At 41.1% G+C, this 23925-nt stretch overlaps 2 protein-coding genes across 19 annotated transcripts in view; one reads left to right on the top strand and one right to left on the bottom strand.

Moving 5' to 3' along the window:
• The window catches only part of CCDC73 (coiled-coil domain containing 73), an 81009-nt gene continuing 57090 nt past the window's right edge, over positions 7–23925 (top strand). For 2 of the 17 annotated variants that reach the window (XM_021401929.1, XM_021401930.1), the window contains exon 1: positions 19194–19287. In XM_021401929.1, the coding sequence (XP_021257604.1) occupies positions 19264–19287 (24 nt within the window). In that variant the 5' untranslated portion in view covers positions 19194–19263. Of the gene's footprint in view, positions 454–3043; positions 3375–6220; positions 7454–15241; positions 15680–17222; positions 17338–19175; positions 19288–21957; positions 22241–23925 lie in introns of those variants that run through there. The other 15 variants (XM_021401932.1, XM_021401931.1, XM_021401934.1 and 12 more) reach the window with 13 other exon arrangements.
• Positions 8024–15208, bottom strand: PRRG4 (proline rich and Gla domain 4). Of its 2 annotated transcripts, XM_021401950.1 has the most exons (6): positions 15061–15208; positions 14493–14610; positions 11567–11730; positions 10355–10403; positions 9837–9972; positions 8024–9123 (listed from the first exon to the last, which is right to left on the bottom strand). In XM_021401950.1, exons 1-6 carry the CDS (start codon positions 15103–15105, stop codon positions 8895–8897), a joined length of 741 nt encoding a protein of 246 aa, XP_021257625.1. In that variant the 5' UTR covers positions 15106–15208; the 3' UTR covers positions 8024–8894. The 2 variants fall into 2 exon arrangements, with proteins under 2 accessions (XP_021257625.1, XP_021257624.1); XM_021401949.1 differs by lacking the exon at positions 15061–15208 and having other exon boundaries at positions 14493–14712.

Raw genomic sequence — 23925 nt, 5'->3', positions numbered from 1 at the left:
AGGCCGGCGGCGCGGCGGGGCCGCGTCGAGCGGAGCGCTGGGGCTTTGTTGAAGGGGCCGGGGCGGGGCCATCTTGTTCCCGCTGAGCGAAGCGGCGCTCCGCGGCGTGGCGTCAGCGCCGGGCACCGCCACCGCCGCCTGGGGCCGGGATTGCGAGCCAGGTGCTGACAAGATAGGGGGCACCGCGGCTTCCTCGGCTCCGCCGCATCGGGCGCGCGCTACGAGGCGGGCTGCAGGGCCGACCGGCCGTCCTGCAGGGGGACGGAGAGAGGACGGCGCTACCCGGCGGGCGCGCAGGTGTCCGAGTAGCGTCCCCCCCCACCAAAGGGCCGCCGCCGGCGGGCACGTGACCGCGGCACGTGACCTGCGGCCGCCTCCCCCCGCGGAAAAATTGAATAAATCTGAGGGGAGAGCGCGAGGGCTCGTGGCTGTGGTGGAGAAAGTGCAGGACTGGTAATAATCTCACTTACTTGTTTATTCTTATCTTTTTTAGTTAAAGGAGGGACTTGGTGGGTTGAGGGAGCTGGGATAGCTTCATGTGGAGAAGTGGAGGCTCTGGGGAGGTCTCAGGGATCTCTGCGACTCCCTGGAAAGAAGCTGTGGTGAGGTAGGGGTCGGCCTCTTTTTTTGGGTGATAGCATTAGGACCACGGGGTATGGCCTGATATTGTGCCAGGGGAGGTTCAGGTGGGATGTTTGGAAGAATTTCTTCTCAGAAAGAATGGCTAGGTATTTACATAGGTTGCTCGGGGAGGTGGTGTAGTCACCATCCCTGGTGGTGTTCAATGGAAAGACAGATGCAGTACTTAACCGCTTGGTTTAGTGGGGAGGGGTTGGGGTTGGACTGGATAATCTTATGCATCTCGTCCAACCTTCATGAACATGGTCTGGGATGAGAAGTGCTGAGGTGGGTGGGAGGAGAAGGAGGCCCCAGGATGAGGGCTGTTTGCTGTGGAAGAAGGTGTGGGAGCCCCTGAAGGCGTCGGTACTGCTCAGAAGAGAGAGGTGCGTGCTTGTGGCTGAGTAAGGCATCTGAAGGTTCAGTTTGTAGCACTTGAGGCAATGTCAAACCGCAGGGTTTTGCAGGGAAATGTAGGCAGGAGAAATGTCTGCCTGCAGCCAATCAGATTAGATGTGTGATATAAATCAACATCTCGCTATGTGAGTGGAGTAGGGGGAGTGCTCAGTGTTGAGTGGGAAAGTCGTTAGCTGAGAGATTTCAGGAGGGAAAGCCGAGGTGCTGTTTCTGTTGTGCTCAGCTTCGAGAAGCAGCAAGGCCAATGTGGGGAGGGCAGGTGAGTGCCAGCACCATCTGCATAGAAAAGGCTGAGGAGAGGTGTTGAGAGGCCAGGGAAGAGGGAGGAGAGAGCACAACAGAGCACGAAGGACAAACCTGAAGAGTGAGTTTTCCTTCTATTTGCGTAAGTGAGCGCCTGCACTGCTTGCAGCGGAGGCCTTTCCCTGGGAAATATGGCTGATTGCTGTTACACGTGTGATGCAGGCATGCTGGCAGAAAACGCCTCCAGTTTTATGCTAACGGAGAAGCACTTGAGCTGCTGATGCACTAAAAGTAGCTTTGTGTCGGGGAAGGACACTTGGATGTCCTTGCACATGTCTGCTCATCTCCATTACAATAATCACCTGGAGTTCACTGTTTCCTTCAAATATAAAGGGTGATGTGTGTGTACAGGTGGAGCCCAATGCACCTGTCTGTAGGGTTGGTTGGAGGGATGGTGGTGGTGTAAAAGCTTCTTGCTGCCATTTTGGGACAAGGTGTTAATAAACGGTAAAACTACCGGGACTGTGTTCAATTTTACTGAATTAATGACACAGTGTGTATTTTCTTTACAGACGATTTCTCTAAAGAGGGGTATATGATAATATTCATATGTGACTATAAAATACTATTGCATAAGACATTCCAAGCAACAAACATCAGTTGAAATCTATAGGCAGGGAAAAGATAGCTCATTTAGTAATCTGAGCGAGCTGTGCAAGTATCAACATACCACAGACAAGACTGAGAACACCACCACTAGTGTTAGTAAACACCACGTAAAGCCCTATTGTCCCATACTTGGCATTTCCTGTGTCTGAGAGACAGCTGACTTCTCCCGAGGAGCCTGGGAAACTCCTACACTTTTCTCATAGAACTGATCACTGTTCTTGTTGCCATTCCTGGAAAGCTCCACTGAAGTTTGGTGTTCTATCTTTGTGGCAGAAAGATGTTTTATAACACTGTCCTCTGAGAACAAGAATGTGTAGAATGAGTTCTTTTATGTTGTCTTGGTATCCACAGCAAAAATGTTTGATAAATCCTGTTAATGTGTATGCATTAAGGTGTGTATTATACTAGACAGTTTCACAACTATGAATGTTGGCTGGAACTGTGTCAGTTCTTGCATTCATAAGGAATGCATCTTTTTCAAAAGCATTTACGGCTTGATGCTGAGAAACTGACCTTCAGCAGGCTTTAATGCATCCAGAGCTGTAGCTCATAACTGAATGACTGTAGCCAGCTATTCTGCTATATGTGGCTTATTTAAATCAAATATTTAAGTATATTTTTCTGATAAACAAGCTATTATGAGTAAGGTCTTAAATTACAGCACCGTAATGCAATCTGTGCAGCTTAGTGGCCTGGGGCAGCACTGAATTTCTGTTGCTCGTTCTTTTCACTAAACAAAATAGTCTCCAATTGGAAAAATAATGGATCTAGAGAGAAATAAGGGTCATTTGGTGATTAGGAGGCACATAGGCACTGATTTATGTATTTAAGGTGATATTTTAGTGGAGACTGCCTAATGTTCAAGGAGCGTTCTTCCAAGCTGCAGCACGTGCTGATTGCTGCCTGTGGGTACCTTGTCCCAGCGGAGCTGGGATGCCTTGGATGCTTGGTAGTACCAAAAGGAAAAGGCTTTATCCTCCCTTCCTCCTCCTCTGCTCCACCGTCCTGCTCCCAGAGAATCACTCAGGTCACAAAGTGAGCTGTAAGTTCACTCCTCTGGCAAAAGAATGTTTAATTTTTTTTTTTTTTTTGCCAGGTCACGTTCCTGTAATTCCACTGAGCTGAGCCAGCTTGTTTTGCGTCAAATGAATACTGGTTCAGGGCAAAGAGTCGTACTGTGCAGCTAGAAGCAGGTGGGAAAGGAAGGACGTGACGAGAAAAAGCAGGAAACTTGCTCTTGATGACAAGCTGCTGACGTGGTTCATGCACTGTTCAGTATAGGAATCTCTCTACTGAGTGCTTGAGAGTATGCCTCCAAAGACATAACAGCCTTCTCTGCCCCTTCTCAGCTTAGCCAGAATCAAGCCAGCTATGGCGGAACTGTTTGCTAATATACCTGCCCCTTTTTCTAATTAAATAACTTAATGGTACGTAATGCTTAATGTCAATGTCACTTTTTAAGGCTTAGTTTTATCTTTGAAGTGGCCGTATGCCAAATGAAATGTAGGATCCAACTAATGGGTAGTTGGCAGTCATAATTTGTCATCAAAATCATGTGATATGGCAATAATTAGTCATAAAAATGTGATTCAGTCATAATTAAAATCAGTAAGTCAGTCACAAATCCCGGGCCAGAATAAAGCACCACTTTACGCTTATTTGTAATTTATTTATTGACTTATTTGTTTCCTAGTGTGCTGTTAGTGCCCATGGTAATGTGTCTGCTGAGTGTGATTGAGTATTTTCATGTCGTATACGTACAGGACTGGCCAGGCAGAGGGTTCCATGGTATGTACAGCTTGAACAGTACCACAGATGGCAAATACCAGGGTAGCACCACTCAGGGTCTTGGTGCATGAGGCAGCAGGTGGTACTGAATGGAGCGATTCTTCTCGAGGCCAGCAGTTGCTGCCTGTGCTTTTGACATTCTTTTAACTGCAGGTACCGCAAACCTGGCTCTGCAAGGCTTTTTCAGTATCTATCCACATATGCCACTTTCTTTTATAGAGGGCATTGCTTCCATCCTTTGCCTTTCCATAACAGGAGATGCCTGGTTTTGCTCTTATCCTGGCTTTTGCCACATGTTTAGCCATAGAGACATTTTTTTTTCTTGCATGAACAAACTTCCAGTGACGCTGTTGCTTTTACAGCAAAGTGATTGATATGCTTTCGGGCAATTTTGGTGCGCTGAGGAGAGCCATGGAATAAGTGTGGAGTCAGAGGCACATGCTGGAATCAGCAAGCTGACCAGCAGCTTCAGCTGTTGAGCAAAGAAGGTGGTTAAAGCACAGCATGCAGCTAATTCTGCCAGTCTGAGCTTATGACTAGGTTGGTGAAAGTGGACAAAAGGATCGTATTTCAGATCATGATAGTGCTTCATTTCGGAACTATTGCAGCATCATAAATAGCTTGCTGACATACACAGACGTATTGGTGGCTGGCTTACAGTGACTAGCGCTTTTCCATTTGCCGACAAAAGCTCTAGAAATGCTTAGCAGGTAGCCTTATCCTGAGAGAATGGTTTTTGAAGATTGATGGAAATTAGTGGTTCAGAAACTTGCGGACATCTTAACTTGAAAATTAGTGCTTCAAAGATGAAAAATATACAAATAATGTGAGTATGTGTGACTAGGTGAAGTTTGAAGAAGTTTGGGCCAAAGCTGAGCTGGGACTGATTAATGGATTTTGAAAAGAGTGCAGAGTAAAATTTCTGAAGCTTCTTTCTTGTATGTTGAATAGGTATTAGGTATACATTCACAGAATGTGGATGTAAGACCGTAGCGTGGGCTTTGTGTGAGTATACATGCTGCCAAGCTCTGGTATCTTCCATAAGAAGCAATGAGAAGTAGCTCAGGTGTTAGGCTGGACTAATGTGAGTCTTGGTCAAGCCTATTACCTATCACTGTTCTTTTGGTTGTGATTCTGATTGTGGTCCTGATCAAAGCAGAAAATTGCAGTTGCTTAACAGATTAGATTTTGCATTTTATTTGGCACTTGGCCTCTTCAAATGTCAAACTAGACACTAGTAGATGTGTAAATAGGGAAGAAAGTGCTGCCTTTTAGAGAACACACTTTACTTGCCCTGAGGCTCCCAGGTACTCTTTGCATTTCTTTATTTATGCTCTCTGCCTTTATTTGATTTAGAAAAAAGAAAAAAAGCTTGGGTATAATTTCAAACAAATGAATCACAATGTTCAGGAAGAGAACTGAAGTTGATCTACGAAATTACGGCACTTGATGTGTGAGCTGGCAGAAAGAGCACTGTACCAATGAGATCAAAGTCCTCACTGCCTTCGTTTTCCCCGTGCTCCTCCTGATCATGTGGTTCCACAACTTCTAAGGCACAGCTGCTCACACTTGAGTTGGTTCAACTCACGTGCTCTCTAGAACAGCCTTTGTTTCTGCTGGATGAGTGCATTCAACTGATTTATGAACTATGATTTAGAACTTGTGTAAGGCAAGTGGGAGAAATGCAATGAAATGCAGGAAAAGAGAACTTAAATAAAGCCTATGATCTCAAACAAGTTCATTATCTGACAAGGATTATTTGAACTCTTACAAGAAATTATCCTTTGTATCACATCCAAGCTGAGTGTTTACCATTAAATGCTGGACATTTAATTGTCAATATTTATTTAGGTTTTGATACTTAAGAGAATTTCACTGAAGGTGCTTGAACAACCTGAGTGATCAGAGGTGTTTCTTATTTCCTAAATGAAGTTGGCACTGCACCATTAGTTTAAAACCTGTTCTAAGGTCTTTTCGAAACATGCCAATTTCTAGACAGAAATATTTTTCAGATATGTCCATGTCTTTGGCTTAATGTGAATGAACCTACACCGCACCAGTTGTATTCTGAGTCTCACTTCAGTTGACTGCTTCATTGGATCTTTGAGTCTTTGCTATTCTTTGAGTTTTAACCAGCTTGTTCAGTTCATCTTGTGTGGTTGGGAGAAGTGGAAATCTAACTATTTTATTTCTGCTGTGGGCAAAACAGAGTAGCTTAATTTAGTATAATCATGCAGTCAATTTATTTGTTTGTTTTCTCCTTTGCTGGTGCTCTGCACCATGTAGTACCTTAGAAGCTGTATACATGTGCAACTTCGCAAATAGCTCTCTGTGTTCAGCACATACCTTCACTTTGGTCTGAAGTTACTATTACTGAACAGGAAGCTCTGCTTCCTGCTTTGCTTTTCACGCCTGTTCTGGTACTCCCTGGTGGGATCTTTCTCACTTCACTTACCTAAGGAAATAGGTGTGTTTTGGTTTGTTGTTTTTTTTGTTTTTTTTTTTTTGCCATGTTAGTGTGATTCTGAACCTTAGTTCAAGTTTATATACATCATGTTTAAGCGAACTAGAGTGACGAAGCAGGCAGTTTTTGTTGAGAGAAAACAAACCACGCTGTCTTCCCATTGACAAGGGCTCTACAGCGCAATGAAGAGTGCTTGCTGTTACCAACTTCATAAGAAATTCTAAAAGGTTAGCAGTTTCTTTTTAAACTTTATCATAGGCCAAATTTGAATTCCAGTAAATGTGCAGATGTTTATTGGAAAGTGTTTTGCAAGAAAATAGAGACTAACAGTGTTTTAAATACTGCTGCCTCTCTCCCACCAAAATGCCAGCACTTAGACTTGGAATGAAAAGATAACTAGGACAAGTGCATTCAAAAGGCTGTGTCAGATGGATAGAAGGACGGCCAAAATACATGAGGTCACAAGAACCAAATACGCAGCTCAGGGACTACTAGGAGCAGAAGCTACCACTGAATTAAGAGCAGGGCGTTTGTGGAGATGGGCTGAACACATTTGAGAGGAAAATATGAAATTTCTTCACTGTGAAAATGATACAGTGAAAAATTTGTATGTTATAAGAATGAAGATACTTAAAGTGCAAAGAGAGTGAGCTTGAAGTGTCTGATAGATGAGTTTCATACCTCGGATTTCTTTCCTGTTCTTCCTCACATGGAACAATGTGAGGGTAGCAGCAGTTGGCAGGTGAGGATTCAACTAAGAAAAAAAACTCAAAAAATCTGGTTTATGTACGTAGGCATCATTAAGACAACCAAGTAATAATTGAATCAGGTTTCGGAACAGCATTGTTTTTAAATAACATGGTAGCACATCTTTATTAACAGAAGTGATCAGTTCTTACATTTTTTTGCTCCAATCCAGTTGAAGCCAATAAAAAAGCTTGCTATAGACTTGGATTGGTAGAACTGGAGTCAAATGCTTCATGACTCATTTTCTTCAACTGCAGTGAGGAAATATGCTTCCATGTGGTACTTTGTTTTCTTTCTTCCAGTGAATTCACACGTGCACACACACCCACTTACTCATGAAAAAAAACACTAAAATATGTAATGTTTATAATGTTGTTCATCAGAGGATTTGAGAAATGAAATAGTAGGCTCTCTTGTTTCGCTGATGCAGAAAACAGGTTAAGCAACTTATTTTTTTTTTCAGTTGACAGAGTTGGAGACTACTTTTCTGAACCTCAGTTATTTGCTGTAAGTAATCATCTATGCACATTTCTAAGAGGTTGCATGATGTAACCTGGTATGATGTTGAAAGGACAACACGGAAGCTAAGTTTCGGGAAATGGGCCAAGGTGATGGCTAAGAGCACTGAAGTACTGTGACATGTTTAAGCCTGTTCTGAGAGAAACCAAGCACTGTGTATTTTTTCCTCAGTGTCTCATTTAGAAAAGAGGCAACCCAGTCAGCTGCTTGGGAATTTTTTCCCCATCCAAGATGAGGCAAGTTTATGTTAAGCTTAATTTAATGTTAAATGTGTCTTGCAAATTGACATGTTGCGTGTAACCAGTATTCGTCAGTCAATGCATATTTTCAGTACCTTCAGGATCTAAACTGTAGATTCATAGACTACATTTCAAGTGTTACACTCTACAGAAGGTGTAGTTTCTGTACTATTTCTGTAGTTAAATCATTAAAGAATCAGAACTTTCACGAGCCCTGTGAAATCCCTCTCTTTAAAAGTGTTGCTGTCGCTTCCATTTAATTTGTATTTTTGAGTCCTGGGAAAAAATCTTGATGAAAGCATGGAGTAGTTTGGCATACTATTTCACAAGCAAAATATATATTTTCCTCCACATAAACTCTTAGACAGCTAGAAGAACGTCATCTGTGAAACCTGGGTAATTTCCAGACAAAGCAGGCTAAATATAATTTTAGCAGGGAACAACTCTGTAGCTATTGGCTCCCTGTCTCTTCCAAAGGGTACAAGTACTCTACTTGTTCAGTATTCTACTCTGAATAACAAGCTGGAGTATCATAAAAACCTTGGATTCAAGTATATTTTTGTTGAGTGTGTAATATGCCATGCAATTAATTATTCCCTTCAATCCAAAATAATAATCACAAAAATACATCAAATTAAGTAATGTTTACCGGCAAAGTCTAAAACGAACCATTGTAATCCAGAAGCAGTAATATATTCACACTTGAAAGATAAACTCATTAAATGGTTTTCATACTCAAACCTATTACTAGAATGAATAGAAAATCCACACAGCAGTAAAGCATGTCAAACAACACAGTAGACTTACGATGACTGAAAGTATTAAGTCACCAAAAAATGGTTACTGTCAATAAAACCAATTGAAATAATGTTCCTTCTAAAGAAACAAGATGAAACTATTAATAAAACATCAATAATATGATGGGATGGCTCAAAGTGCATGAGGAAGAGTGGCAGTACAAGACTTACTCTTTATCCACTCTTTCTTCTTAGCACAATAACCTTGTGCAAAGAATAGTCCTGCAGCTTTCGCAACAGTTGACTTCTCCCAAATGGGATCCTGACTTATTCCTAGTTGTGCTAATGGTCTTTCACATTTTTATAAACCATCTTACAATATGCAAGGTAGTGAACTTTTTGAAGTTTGTTATGCTTCAGTAATTCCTCCTCCCTTTAGGAGGAGGTTTGTAGCTAAGGGGCAGGAAGCGACATAGACTTTCGAAATGCCCGGATCCATTTTGGGGGCCCTGGGTAAGGAGGTGGTGGTGCATCATGTTGTCCGCTGGCAGAAACTGCTTGCTCATAAGTTGGTAGTCCTGAATCATCAGTTCTAGGAGGAAGTGGATTTAAAGAAAGTTCTTCATGTCTTCTGAAGATGGAAGTCGAACTACGTCTTCTGCTTCTTCCATGATCCACGTGCCTAAACAAAGTTAACAGCATTTATAAATAGCGGCTTTTGTCTTAATAAAGGAAAGAAAGAAGTTGTATTCCTTGTAAAATTAAAAAAAAAAAAAAAATCCCTGAACAGAACCAACGCCCGTGCCTTTAATGATTATAAACTCCAGAATCTAAGTACTCTCCTCAAGCTACACTGTAGGAATAGTTCACGCAGGGTAAATTTATGGGGAAGAGAGAGCAGAGAGTCCTCTTGTGCTCCTTTAAGTTTATGATGAAGGAACAAGCAGGGCTGGAGAATTAACAGAAAAGCATTTTCTCCAACATAATTCTTTTCACATCTGACATAGAGTGTATGTTCTTCATGGAACGTAATCTACTTTTAAGTGTGAAATAAAGCGCATTAGACCTTCCACTATAGGCCCCAACCTATTAAAGCGATGCCGTGTTTCAGTAAGAGTGTTTTAGATCTAAGATGACACATGCAAAGCAAACAAAAAAAACAATAACCAGAAGTTATGTCAGCCATGCAAGTGCTATTCTGTTGCTCTATGTTTTTGTGTTACTGATTAACTTCAGAGTAACTAGTGCTCACCATTGTAATTTTGCTTCCAGGCAAGTCAGAACTTTCCAATTGGCTTCCCCGAGGACACAGTTAGACCAACCACTTGTGGCTTTTAAATGCCATCCTAAGAGACCCAACTGCTTTTCTTGTTTTTAAGCAGTGAAATTCCTTACCCTGGTGGTTGCCTTGATTTACATCTATCTTTGCAGCAGTAGAAGATAAGTAGTCCAATTATGGCTAACATTCCTCCAGCAGCAATTGGACCGATGAGAAGTCCTGTAATGTTAATTTTTTGTAGTGTTTCATCACCTGAAAATAAAATATGGGTTATTTTCAGATAGGGTTTTTTCAATCTGTGTTCTCAACAGTATACACTATGAAGTACTATTTTTCTTGTGCTGTTCTTTTTCACAAATGCGTAGCTTGCTCTGAGAAGCCATGATATCTATGCAATACAAGCCAAGATTGCTGTTCACTTTAATCCTAAAGCAAAGGTGAGCAGACATTTCCTTCTCTATGCATGAAACTTTTTAGATGTCTCTCCTCCAGTGCCTTCCAAATATTATTTCATGTACTTGCGACCTTGACTGGGTTGTAGATCTGCTCACTGAATGCTTGGTGTACTTTTAAGAACGTATTACAATAAACATAAGATATTGCAATATGAGAAAAGAAGAAAAGGGTGACCTACCTGTTTTTATCCTGGGACCTGTAGTTGAATAGTCGCTCCAAAATTGTGTCTTGAAAAATACAAAGGAGCAGATTTTAAAAAGACCCAACATTCGACTGTTTTTTTAAAATATAGCACTGTTGCAAAATTCAACAATGGCATGAACAGAAGCAACTCTTGCTAAAGGATTTTAACTTGCTTATCCCAGCATCTTTTTGTCATACATTCAAGTTTGCATACAAATTGCAATTTCACAAAGAATATAATGCTAGTTTTGAACAACAAGACTGCGTTAACTGTCTAATGTTAGATCATATGGAGGTATTTCTGCCTGATCACAATGGAAGCTAGCATATATTCTGACACAAAAAATGCTTACAGTTAACCTTTGTAAATCCATAAAGTCAAGTTCTTAAGAATCAGACATTTGCATGAACAGTATCTGAATTCATAGTAGAGAAAAACATTTACGTTGCACGATTGCTGTACGTTAAGCGTGTTTACCTGTAATTTTGCTAGAAAGGAAAAAACTCCAGCAAGATTTAATCTGATTTAACACTTCTGCAATTGCAAACTGACATTTTCAACTTCAGGTGTTCCTTGCCTGTCTGAGTTAGTGCAGAGCACGTCTAGGATCAAGAAGAGATTATTGCTTCCTGTAGCAAGTCAGTCTTCAGGCAGCCATTATGTTCTGTTGCTGGGCTGAAAAGTCTTTTATGTATTTTCTCTTTTAATAAGAATTTTATTCCAAGCTGTATATAGGCAGCAATTTAGAAGATGGTGCTACAGGAATACACTTCAACAGCTAAACTGTAGATCTATTTTGTAGTCCTCTCTTCCAAAACACTTGGCATTATACAAGGATGAAATCAGTCAATTAAAACATAGAGCATGCGAAATGCATTCAACCTGCATGCTGAGAAATTACTAAGAAAAAACACTGAGATTCTAAAACATGTATAGGTATATTCACAAGTGGTACTCGTGAAGTTTCATGTACATTTATTTTGCAGAATTGGAGCCCTTGTCTAAAGTCTTGAAGGGAATAGTGCATATGCAAGCACATTCATGGTATATCTAGAGCAAGAATTCCATCTAATTTGGGCCTCTACTGCTACTACAAAATAAGCAGTTGTCTCACTTGTGCTGTTTTCTTAAGGGCTACAGGACTTAAAAACAGCAATCATCTATTCAGCAGCCTCTTTCAGTATATTAAATTGTTTAAACAATTACCGTTCTGTCAGCATCTTCAAAAATTTCTCTGGCCTCCTCATAGCTGCACAGCTCTTCCATACATTCTCTTTCCAGGTTATCTGGTGTGAATGCTTCAAAATCAAACCTGTTGTTCAGAAGATGTCGTCCAATGAACAAATTGGCCTCCTTTGCTGATGTGAACACTAGTTAAAAAGAAAAGTTATTTAAAACAAATTAGGAAAGGCTAAGTCTTATGTCTTTAAAGAACACGTAATATCCTAAAGGACTATGGTGAATTCACTTCCTCCCCTAGCATGTCTCAACTACATATAGGAGAAAGAAGCACAAGGCTCTCCTAAAACATTGTCTTTGCTGCTATCTTTTCTAACTATGCAATATAAAATAGAAATACCTTCCTCCCATAAAGCATTTCATCTATCCCTTATACTGGTCACGAGTATCTGGTTCTCACGACAGCTGTTGGAAGTTTTAGTATTTAGTATCAAGTTTTAGTATTACCCCTTCTGGGACATGGGCATCAGAGCCCTTCAGAACAAAGTAATACTTGCAGAAAGCAGAAATCCAGTCAGATTCAAACTAAGCAAAAAAAGAACCCTCAAAATACATTTATCAATATGCTGCAAGTTTGTTTGCAGAATTTAGAATTTAAATCAAGGCAGCAGAGCCCTATTCATTTTACATTTGTTCTCACTGTTGTGACAGCACGCTCTACGTAAAGGTTGGCATGTTTGTTTTAAGTTAGTCTGTGATAGGAATTTCACTGGCAGCAGGCACTTCTGAAGACATTTAATTCTTTTCTTCTTTTGTGCTTCCTCTGGGTGCCACGAGGCCCTGTGCAGTAAGCTGTGAGGTAAGATTCCAGAAGAGTTAGTGAAACTATAGAAGGCTTTGGAATACAGGAATGCGTTTTCTCATTCTTCATAGTCAAGTTTTAGCCTGTTCTTGCTACAGCTTCTTTTAAGAAATATCATCTTCATATAACAGAACTAGTTTTCTGTCTTAGCTGCTAGCGAAAGTGTAATCCGTACTCTAAGAAGTCCTATTTGGATTATTGGACTATTTGGTTCAATAACACAAGTAGAGGATTGTTTTTGCAAGTGTAATGCAGAAACAACGTTGCTCGATGCCAAGCCAGACAGCAAAAAAAAGGGGATGAGACTCAGAATAAAGGTATTCGGCTACAAATTAGCTCTGTGCTCTTGTTGGTTGATTTGCTGGATTATCACATCATTCAGGAATTTTTACTCTAATCGTTAGATAGCTCTCGCAGTGCTATCTCAAAACATTTTGCTCTCTGAAAACTAAGAAAATGTAAGCGTAACTTGCATATTGGTTGTTTGTGCTTTTAATATTGCAATGTATTGAAGAAATATTACAGTATGTATAGAAGGAACAGTATACATGCGTAAGAAGGCACATCTTTTATTTCAAAGGAGTGGCATGATAACCTGTGCTTAAAATATCGATGCTGTATGTAACAGTAACTAGAGAGATGGTTTTCATGTGAGAAAAAAAGTGGAAATGGAAAATAATTACAATATTATGCTACAATAAATATGATATCCATCTTTTGGTTCATTGCAAATCATATTAGATTAAGTTCAGTCTTCTGAAGCAGGTCTTTGGTTGTGCTCAGTAGTGTTTCATTCCTCACCGCAAGCAACATTAGAGATAATTCCGAATTAACTTAGATAATTGCTGCATTTTAAGGAATGTGAAGCCTGGAACCCTGAATCGCGGTGATACAAGCTTTTTCCCTCTGAGTCTTTATCCACCTATCTGCTCTCTTTATCACTCTGTAGGATGTAATCAATGTGCACCTGTCTCCACCTCCAAATAACACACGACCTGGTGATTAAGGAAGTACGCAGAGAATGAAACAGACGAGTCTGAATTCTCTGCTAGATGCAGTTCTGCAGTACCTGGGCCACAGTTCAACAAAATGGTAAATGCAGTGTTAGCATGCCTCGTGTTTAATTAAAAATGTATCCACACAATGTGTAGAATAAAGTCACTCTGGTGGTAAAAGATGCTTAGAAAATGCTGAAGGGGTAGCCTCCCACTGCAGGTGCCCCACACTCTTAACAGCTGTTCTACTTGCTAAACCACTGGATAAAAGAGTTGAACCCTTCACTTTTCAGCTCCGCCTTGGAGTGATCCAGGCCTTTTCACTGCCAGGGGAGGGTTCTGTGCTGTGAACTCACAAGGAAAGGGCAGCCTGGCAGCCCTGTTTTGCCCCACAGCAGTCTGGATTTTAATGAATAACCTGCGCTCAGCATTTTTCTGCTCAACCTGCTGCCCTGAAGGAGTTTCCTGCTCAATGTGACAGCTTTAACAAGTTTGCGTTAAGGTTATGGCACTCCTTATTCACTAAGAAGATGGGGCAGCTATCTTACAAATTCATTTGTGAAGCCGTGACACTTAAATGTTCGGTATCCCACGTGCATCACAGAGTTCAAGTCGTTCTTGGAGACTTCATTTATTTCTACCTTCCAAATTAAGGGACTGCAACAGCAGCAGTGTGCTTTGTTTCAAGGCGGTGCAAGGGATATGTTGAGGAAAAACATCAGTTTCGACAAACAAGCAAATAAACCCTTTTGATACAAATGAGTTTTAGGTGTTCAAATAAAACTCATTTGGTGCGCTCAACTATGAGGGCTGCTCCGAAAGTAATGCCTCCCATTTCACGATGTCAGCCCATAACATCAGAGGCGGATGTTGGTGCTATGGCAGCAGCGGCTGAACCTTCCCACCGATATCCTATTATATTTTGTTGCTGTGTGACAGATGGCAGCGGAGGGGCGGTCTGACAGAATGGTCTCTGACATATCCGTTGCCGTTTCTACTGAAATAAGTGGGAAGCATTACTTTCGGAGCAAGCGGTGTGCTCTCAAAGATTTCTTAGTAGAAACAACGTTAAGAAGTGAAGCAGGCAGTACGTTACCGCGTGTGGCGTCGGGTTGCTCCGGGCCTCCCGGTCTCGGAGTGCGGTGAAGAAACGCCGACGCGGTCACCTGGAGCCGGCACAGCAGCAGCAGCAGCAACCCCAGCATGGCGCGTACCTGCCCGACAGAAACCCGCACCTCAGCACCGGGACAACGCAACCTCCCGAAGGATGAAGCCCGAATGAGTCCCACACATGAAGTCATCCAACGCAAGTACCTACACGCCGCTCAGCCCGACGGATCCCTCACAGAAAGCGCCGACCCGAACAGGTCCTGCGTGCCTGAGGTGCCGTTGCGTAACCCCGCACATGTCGCCGGGGCTGTCCCACCGCGCGCAGCGCTCGCTCTGGGGGCACCGGGGCCGGGTGGACCTTGGGGCCGGGTGGACTTTGGGGCCGGCCGCCCGGGCGGGGCTGAGCCATCGCCCCTCGCTCAGTAGTCAACCTGCGCGCTTCCAAGCGATGCGCGCCACTGAAACAACCGCGATCGCCCGCGGAAGTGGTGACACTTGAGAGCCCCGACGAGGAGAAAAAGAAGCCGAGCCAGGCCGTGCCGTGCCGTGCCTACCTGCCCACCGCAGCTCCGAGCCGAGGGTCGGCTGCCGGGAACCATCCACCGCCGTACTCTGCGCTGAGCGCTTCCTGGAAAGGGCGCGGTGGACTCCGGGGCAGCACCCGCACCGCCCCCGCTCGTCCGCCCGCCCCATCGCCGGCTGCGCCCCGTCGGGGCGGTTCCACGGCCGGAGAAGGGCTAAGGTAACTCGGTGGAACGCTTTGCGGTGCGGCTGTACTCTTAGAGAACAGAAATGTACAGAGAAAGAGCGGCACAGGTTGCTCGTGATCCAGGTAACGCAAAGATGATGAGACTGCTCAGTCGCTACGTGTTGGAAACAAAAAGCTGCTAAACGGCCGTGATATCTCAGGAGCGGAGGTGGACCCCCTGCCCTCAGGACAGGGGTGGCTCCGAGGAGCGGGAGGCCCCGTCCCAGCCCTCCGGCGAACCTCAGCTCCTGTGAAATCGCCAGTGAGGGCCGCGTACAGGTACAGGACCACGTGAGGAGGGCAGTTCCACTCGAAGACGTTGACACAACCATGATTTGTTTCTGCATGTACTGATTACTTTGCTGCAAATGAGAACCAGGATCTGCTTCAGTGTAGCGAAGGATTACGCGCTTCGCTGATTTCTGGTAAGGAGTGTTTTGGGTTGGGATGCCTCCAGTTCATCACCATTAGCAGTGTCCTATTCCAACTGTGCTATCGCCCCAATATGTGAATGGAGCCAACAGTAGCTTCTTAACTATTAATTTCTTGTAGTTATTGCCGAGTTTCTCGTGCAGTATCTATCAATTGGTTATGATGTGATAAACTGCAGACAGAACCTCTCCACTTTGGAAGGATGGCAACTACGCGGTTGTCCAATTGAATGACCCCCTCTAGCGGACCTCACGGGCTCTGCACCCGCTTGGTTCCTTGCTTCATTTCAATTCCAGAAACACACGCTGCCCTTCTGTCTGTAACACAAAATTGTGCTTGAAGGTCTCATGGGCAGAAATGTAGTTAGCACCAGCTTGGTTTAGAGGTAGCGCCTCTTTACTGAGGGTAATGCGTAATTGTGTTAGAGCAACTCTTACTTGGAAAGGACAAATACTTCTCAGGTACTCCTGCTCAGTTGGTTGGAATTATTAAGGAGGTAACAAATGATATCACACTGAATGATGAATTTTCCTCCGCTAAGTCTTTATTTGGAATCAAAGCTACTGTTTTAATGATGCAGCAGTATGCGTGTCGCTCCGTTGTCATTTAAGGCCATCACTTCATCCAAAGAAGACATGATTGTAAAAATAAAGATAATAAAAAAGCCGGCCCCTAATTTGAATATTTACTTATTAATAACTACGCTGTTAATCGTTATTTCTGAGCAGTGAAAGTTAGCACTTGTAAGAGCACATCAATAACAAAAGCTGTCACACCTCCAGTCAACAAAGTTTGTTGTCGGTATGCAAATCTTTATGGGAAAGCTACTCCATTGAAAGTGCTGGCAGAGGGTCAGGATGTAGGACTGCATAATCACATGCTTGCCTCTGTACTCAATATTTGAAAAGGAGTGCAGATGTCTTCAGTGCTGACTGGGGAAGGAAATATCCCCTCGGATTTTAGTAAAGGGCCTGGAGCTCCCAGCTGGTGAGTGCTGGCACTGGGAATACTGCTCGTGTAATAGGATTAAGATTCTGCATTGTCAGTTGCTCAGAAAAAAAAAAAATTAGATGTGTATATTTTTAGATTTAGTAAGGCAGAATTCTTTTGTCATTGGAATTTTGTCATTATGAGTTTGATACGTGGATGTCCTGACCTGAGAATTCCAGACAATGTTCAGTGGAAAACTGACAGAATAAAATGGCTTATTTAAAACAATGAGCCCCCAAATACAGGTGTGTTTAAAAATAACGTGAGAGCCTTCCAGGAATGCAATGAAAATCTGCTTCTGACCTTTCTTGATATCGCTTTGTCTTGTTCTGGTGAGATACTTTATGAGCTGAGAGGCAACAGGTGCAGACTGAAACATAGAGACATAATCCTTGCCAGAGTTGATATACACCTGACAATATTATCATTTTTAGTGCTTTTCATGAATACTAATTTTGTAGACAACAGTGTTAAGTCTCTCTCTATATTTTTTTCTGTATGTTGTAGCTTGCCATTCTTAGGTTGATTGTGGTTTCTTGAAAATAGGTTATCATATTACAGAGCCAGATAAAGAGAAAAGTTAATTTCCTTCAATTTGAGGAAGCAATCAGTGAGAATTCTGTGGATTTTAATCTGAACAAGAGAATGCCATCTGTGTAAGGTAAGAGCCCGTACAGGTGTGTTGCTGATGTAGTCTTTGCTATGGTCTAAAAGCTGGTTCTAAAACATTTATAGAAAAGGTCACTGGTTACAAGCTGCCTGAATTCTCTCCCTAGCTGAGAAAATATGCAGGAAACTTAGGCAAGCAGTGCTTCTTACCAAGAGCAGTCAAATGAGGAGTACTGGCTACGGAGCACTGGAACAGGTTGCCCAGAGAGCTTGTTCAGTCTGCTTCTATGGAGATGAATATCCAAGACCTGTCTGGATGCCTACCTCTTAGGGTACCTGCTTTGGCAGAGGGGTTGGACTCGATGGTCTCTTGAGGTTCCTTCCAACCCTTGCAATTCTGTGATACTTTTGGTTATTTTTGTTTTGTGGAACCAAAACAGCAGTTCTCATTTCCAGCAGAATAGTTCTAGTGACCTCATCTCAGATGTGCATACAATTTGTGATATTTGTAACAAAGCCAAAATATTTCACAAGGGATGACAAACTCTTTAATGCCTGACTAAAGTTCCTTCACAGGGTCATGATCTAGACTATCCTGTGCAGGAAAGCAAGCAGTTACTTGACTGATGCTGAGCTCAGGAAGAACAACACCAATGAACAATTTGGTTTTGGAGAAACTACTGGATAAATGATCCTGTAGATCCCTTAAATTGTCGAGATGGCTCACAAAGACAGGTGATATGCTACACAACTGTTGTGGTGCCTTTAACTGTCTGCCATTATTTTTTTAATCGGAGAAGTTCATACGAGTAAGAAGGAAAGAGACGACTTTGGGCTGGAAGTCTGAGCATTGTGTGTGTATTCTAAATATTCATGGCATTTATACCATGCTATTATCATCTGACTTATGGGTGTGTGCACAAATAATGTGTACAGTGTCAAGTAGGATAAGCATGTCTTATTGTTGCTTCATTCATGCAAATTTTTTGTTATACATAGGAGAAGGTTACTGAGTCTGTGTCAGTGCCAAGAGTTGAGGATACTTCCTATAAAAGTCTTTGTTGTTGTGATGAAAGTAGCTCGTGATGGAGTTCTGATACGGAGAATTGCAGAATCTTCATTAACCTCCTCCATTTAATGTAATGTAATTAAAACTGCAACACTAGTAAAAACATATTTGCTTTTAAATTTTCTTAAACGTTACACTACGTGAAGAGGCTCTACTCTGTGCTGATCTAAACATGGGTTGGACCACAGATTTTCTTTCCCAGGGAAGAGAGTTTTTGGTGACAGTTTAATTATTTTGCCATTGACTTTTCCTCAGATAGTTGAAATCTCATCTGCTAGTTAATTTTCATCCAGACTTCTTGTTCTGCTTCTTTAAGTTGCTCTAATGGGAGCAATAGGTAAAAATGCCTCAACTCCATCTGTTTTTTCTTCTGTGTTAAAGGTTAAATTGTTTCTCTGGGCGAAGAGTGTGTCTTATTCTGTGCTTGTAAATTAGGGTTAACGTGTTAACAAAGATGCTGTGTGGACTTGCTGAGGTTTTCTAACAAGCTAATAATGATGCAATTAATTATCAAAACAAGTAAAGAACTTGTTCTGCTTCTTTCTCCCAGCTGCACTTTGCAACATTCTCGTCAGCAGTTTTCAAAGAGAAGAACTATTTTGTTAAAATGGATTGATCAGGTTAAACAATGATGTGTGAATGCTTTCGAGACAGTCTTGGTTTTGTTCAGTATAAACATTGCGTATTTAATTCCTGTAGTTGGTGTCTATAACTAAGATATCTTTTGTTTGACCAACCAAACAAGAACTTCCTATTAACTTCCTAGGAAGTTCAGGAGATCAGCTGTAACTTATCCCCACTGTTTGCTTATTTACTTGTAGTCTGCCTTTTCTGGTGGAGAACAGTTGAATTAAAAGAATTCAGCAGAATTCAATTGGTATGGATTAAGGTGAAGCCTATGAAAAGGAGATGACCGGAAGAACTTTTGCCAAGGTAAATAGACGTTGATCACTTGAGCATTTTTCTGTCTTTTGTGTGTAACTTTGGAATACTTTTTTTTTGAATTTTTTGAACCTAGAAAATGAATGCAAAACATTCCAGTATATAGGTAATATTATCAGATAGAAAATAATTTGGAAGATCTAAGTGATTACTTAGGATAGTCCTCTTAAAATGTTATTGTTTCTTAAGGATTTTGAAGATAGTTTGACTCTCTGCATTCGTAGCCTCATACTTAAAATTTTATTTTATACAAAAAGGTGTTATCTCCCAATCAAGACAGAGAAATTCATGGCTTTCACTGGAGAGGTGGTGGTAGTGGTTAGAATTTGTGTTTGAGTTTATAAATGCAGCGCCCTTTCACAGAAATAATTTTCTAATTTACTTCTTTAGACTTAATAATTTAAGAAAAGAATGATACAGTAGTTCTTTGTGAAAGATGGTTGAAGTTGTCAAATCAACCAACTAACTTAAAAAAAAAAAAAGAAATGAAGGTAAACATATTAATTTCTGTAGTTTTAGACATGATTACTTCTTCATGCAAGGAGAGACTCATAAAATAACATGGAATTTAATACTCATTGAATGAGGGACAATAAATTATATTCCCTGATTAATACATTCAATTGATACTTGAGAAAATTAAGTTGTAAGATGTTCTGTTAGGAATTTTCTTGTACTTCTGAGCTAAAAGAACCTGAAGGACTTGGTGGCCGCAAGGGACTGACAGATCTCCCTTTCCTTGTAAAATAAGCCCTTGGAGTCTGCTATGATATTGTTGTATTCAGTCCAGAGCTTACGTTTAATCCAAGCATGCTGTTTTCTAAAGTATCTAGTCTTTATCTGAAGATACAAGAAGATGGAAAATTGACTATCGCCAATGGTATTTTCTTGCAGTACTTAAAGGCCCAAGTTCTGTAGAAAAATATTTGACATATTTTTGAGTATGAAAGATATTAGATGAAACAATTGCAGTAATTATGCAATAGAAGATGAAATAAAAATGCTTTTGGCATAATTGAGGTGATTGACTTTAAGAGTACTAAAGAACGTAAATAAAAGAACATAATGATGCAGTGGTGGAAGTACACCATAGAGAATACAACACAGATATGAAGACATTGAGTGCATAGGAAATGAAGTGAGCAGTTTTGAGATGTTTTGTAAATTCATCTAAGTGGAAATGTATGCGTGGAGAATAATCTAGACACCTTCTTCAAGCTAAGTGGATTATGCTTTCAAAAATTATGTTTTCCTTTTAGAGCAATCGAAAGATAATTTCTGATGCGTACACTTAAATGCATGAAAACATAAACACTTAGGTGCATGTTAGACTGCAAGGGTGTAGGTACAAAATAATAGAGCAGGAAGAAATGAAGACTAAACAATATGCTATTCACCTGATACTGCACAAGTGAGACTAGAAAAACTGTTTTGAGGTGCTTTTCTTCCCTATAGACAGCTTTAATAGATTGCACTTGTAAAATCAATTTCTTCAGTATTTTTATAATGTTAGAAAACTAAACAAAAAACAGTGTGCTACCAAACTGCCTTGAAAATGTCTGCTTAGGATTAATTTAGAGAATTCTTTCAACCAAAAAGTATGTGTACGTATTTATCATGTTAATAAAGATATATTCAATTAATTTTGAAAACCAGAGTAGAAAATTAATTTCCCTCCCACAGTCTTAATGAAGAAATAAAGAAACTAATTTCCCATTGCTGTTAGAGGGGTAATCAACTCCTTCACATATTAAGAAATTAATGTAATACATCCACTCAGCCAAAGAGTCCCTGCTTCTTCACCTGCCCCCAGTCTCTTACATCAGCTTATTTTGTTTAGTACAATTACGAAAAAGAAAACTGAAAGAAACTAACTCTTGTTATGTTTTTCAGACATCACTGTGCACTAAGCTTAGTCTCATGCTGTTCCCAATAAATTCATCAATTGAATTGGATGATATCTGCCAGTTCTGGCTTTCTACTAATAATAACCACAACAAATTGGTCTACCTGATAAACAAATTGAAAAGAATGCAGAAAAATATTAAGGAAAAATTGTGACTGACTTTCTATTCCTATATATATTTGATTTTTTCAATGTAGTAAGAGGGCCATCCTTTTTGTTTGACCTAAAAGAAAGTTGTTCAAAAAAAAAAAAAGTTATTTGAAAAAAAAAAAAGGTATTTGAAATGTGCATTTAAAGAATGGTCAGGATTATAGTAGTGGAAATTATCTTTTTTTTTTTTTTTTTTTTGTCCTAAGACTGTTTACTTGACTTAAGTAGCTTGATTATTTTTAACAGCACTGCTTGCAGTACCTGGCAGTACACTTAGCATTAGTGCAGTTTCTCCTTAATGTAAGGAAGAAAGAGAATATTAACACAGTCTCAAATTAAGCAAGGCAGTTTAGATTTTAAAAAAAATTTTAAAAAACTGTGATGTTAACGATGAAGATGGATGCAGAATTCAGACCATACCTGAAGATGTTCACTATATGTTGGCTTTGTTAGAAGCCAAATATTGCTGAAATTTCAAATTAAAGAACAAAAAAATGTACAGTCTCCATAAACGTTCATTGAGCATCAGCGGGCACCATTTTCCCGCCTGGAGGAGCTGTGACGCCTCTTTGCTTCCCCCACGCTTCCACACCAGGCGCCATTTTATCAGCGTGCCCCTCTGCCGCCCTCTGTCCCACAGCAACAGCATGGAGCTGGATATTGGTGGGAATGGTTGTGCAAGTTCACGCTGTCATCAGAGATTATATTCCTGCCAAAGCACAAAGCGGTGTGAGACAGGAAAGCGCTGCGGCTGCAGATGCTGCATGCAACTCCCCTCGGTCTTCGCTGTGGTGAGGCGGGAAGGCGGCAGCGGGCGCTGTGTGGTGGCTGCAGCGGGCTGGCCCTGTGTTTCCTTCCTCTTCCTGCCTGTTTCTCCTTGCACTGGTGGTATGTACACATCAATATTTACTGAGTAGAACTAGTAAAATATCTTGTCACATTGCCTCTTGTGTATCTTGAGAGAAACAAGCGTGGAATGTTTCCACCTCCCTTAGTGCAGACAGCTGCAAGTGTTGCTGTTGTGCTAGACTGGGCACCCAGGGAGTGGGGAGAACGTCTGCCAGTTTCTGCAGCCTTTGGAGCTCTGGGAGTGCTGCTGGTGAGGAGGCAGAGTTCCTGTGCTCCTCACCTGCTTCTGCTGTTTCTGAGCTCCTGTTGGAGCTGCTGAGTGGGCAGTATTGGTGGGAGATGACAAATTTTTTCCTCAGAGAGTGGTGAGGTGCTGGAACAGGTTGCTCAGAGAGGCTGTGGATGCCCCATCTCTGGAGGCGTTTGAGGCCACGTTGGATGGAGCCCTGGGCAGCCTGATCTAGTGGTTGGCAACCCTGCCCATAGCTCGATGGTCTTTAAGGTCCCTTCCAACTCAAGCCATTCTATGATTCTACGAACAACTTACTTCCTTTAGGAGCTTTACCAGAAGGATCCCAAAATATTTAACAGTAATATAGTGTAAGTTGTGTTGAAGAAGAATTTGTATTACTAAGTATTATTAAAAGTATTCCTTTGTTATTCACACTTGGAAAAAAAAATCGATGCACATTAATTTTCTGAATATAAAATGAAGAGCTCCTTTCCAGCACTTTGGGAATAAACATCAGTAGTGCCTACACTTGAGGATGCAGCAGATTTCTTGTGTTCCTCCTGATTTCTCTCTAGTCTTCATTTAGCCAAGAAGCAATTTATTCCCCTTAATGGGACTGTTGTGTGAGAAAAGTGCCACAGCTCAATGTGGTTCTGAACGATGTCCATAACAGACATCTTTCCTTAATAATGTATTTATCTTCTGTACATTCCTCAGTGCTAATATGTTCAATATTACATTAGTATAGACTGATTCCTTACTTGATGGTAGCAAATCTAGTTATTTCTTTGTTTTATACTTGATGTAGTTATTTCACTACTATAACTACAGATAACTACTAGTGTACGTCCTTGCACAAACATGTTTTTAGGAAACAGTTCAATAGTTCAGTTTTATTCAGAGACTCTAGCTGTAATTACAGTGCTCAGCGACTGGCCGGCACAGTTCATTAGGTTGTCGACTAGGTGGCACTATTGTTATTAAAGAAAAAAAAAGTAAGCTACTTACACAGTCTGTGTGCCAGACCAACCGAAAGATGTACAGTGTTTATTAAAACAAAACAAAAGAAATGTAGATTGAACAGTGCCTTTATGCTAATAGTTAAAAGGGCACCAACTAAATATTGAAAAATATTGGAATGGAAAGGTTAGGAAGAGAAGGAGAACTTAAATCTCATGTACCAGCATGTTGCAAATGCACTCACACTTCTACTGCAGTTGTCCTGCCTTGTCTTAAATTTTACCTAAAGTAAGTTGATGTTTCTCCTGATTTTTATCATCTTTCTTACTTACACATGAAGAAAACCTTAACCATAGTATTGTCCTATAGAAAACAGATACTTCTGTCTTTCTGTCTTTCTGTCTGTCTGTCTGTCTGTCTTTCTGTCTTTCTGTCTTTCTGTCTTTCTGTCTTTCTGTCTGTCTGTCTGTCTGTCTTTCTGTCTTTCTGTCTTTCTGTCTTTCTGTCTTTCTGTCTTTCTGTCTTTCTGTCT

Source organism: Numida meleagris, chromosome 6, assembly GCF_002078875.1.
Source record: "Numida meleagris isolate 19003 breed g44 Domestic line chromosome 6, NumMel1.0, whole genome shotgun sequence".
Classification (NCBI taxonomy): domain Eukaryota; kingdom Metazoa; phylum Chordata; class Aves; order Galliformes; family Numididae; genus Numida; species Numida meleagris.
The sequence above is the reverse complement of the archived record's forward strand: the minus strand, read 5'-3'. Positions and strand labels throughout refer to the sequence as shown.

Coding starts and splice junctions, on each gene's coding strand:
- PRRG4 (XM_021401949.1), bottom strand. CDS start 14,697: ATGACTTCATGTGTGGGACTCATTCGGGCTTCATCCTTCGGGAGGTTG. Junction 11,731..14,492: donor GCAACCCGACGCCACACGCG/GTAACGTACTGC, acceptor CTTTTTAACTAG/TGTTCACATCAGCAAAGGAG. Junction 9,124..9,836: donor AAATCAAGGCAACCACCAGG/GTAAGGAATTTC, acceptor AACTTTGTTTAG/GCACGTGGATCATGGAAGAA.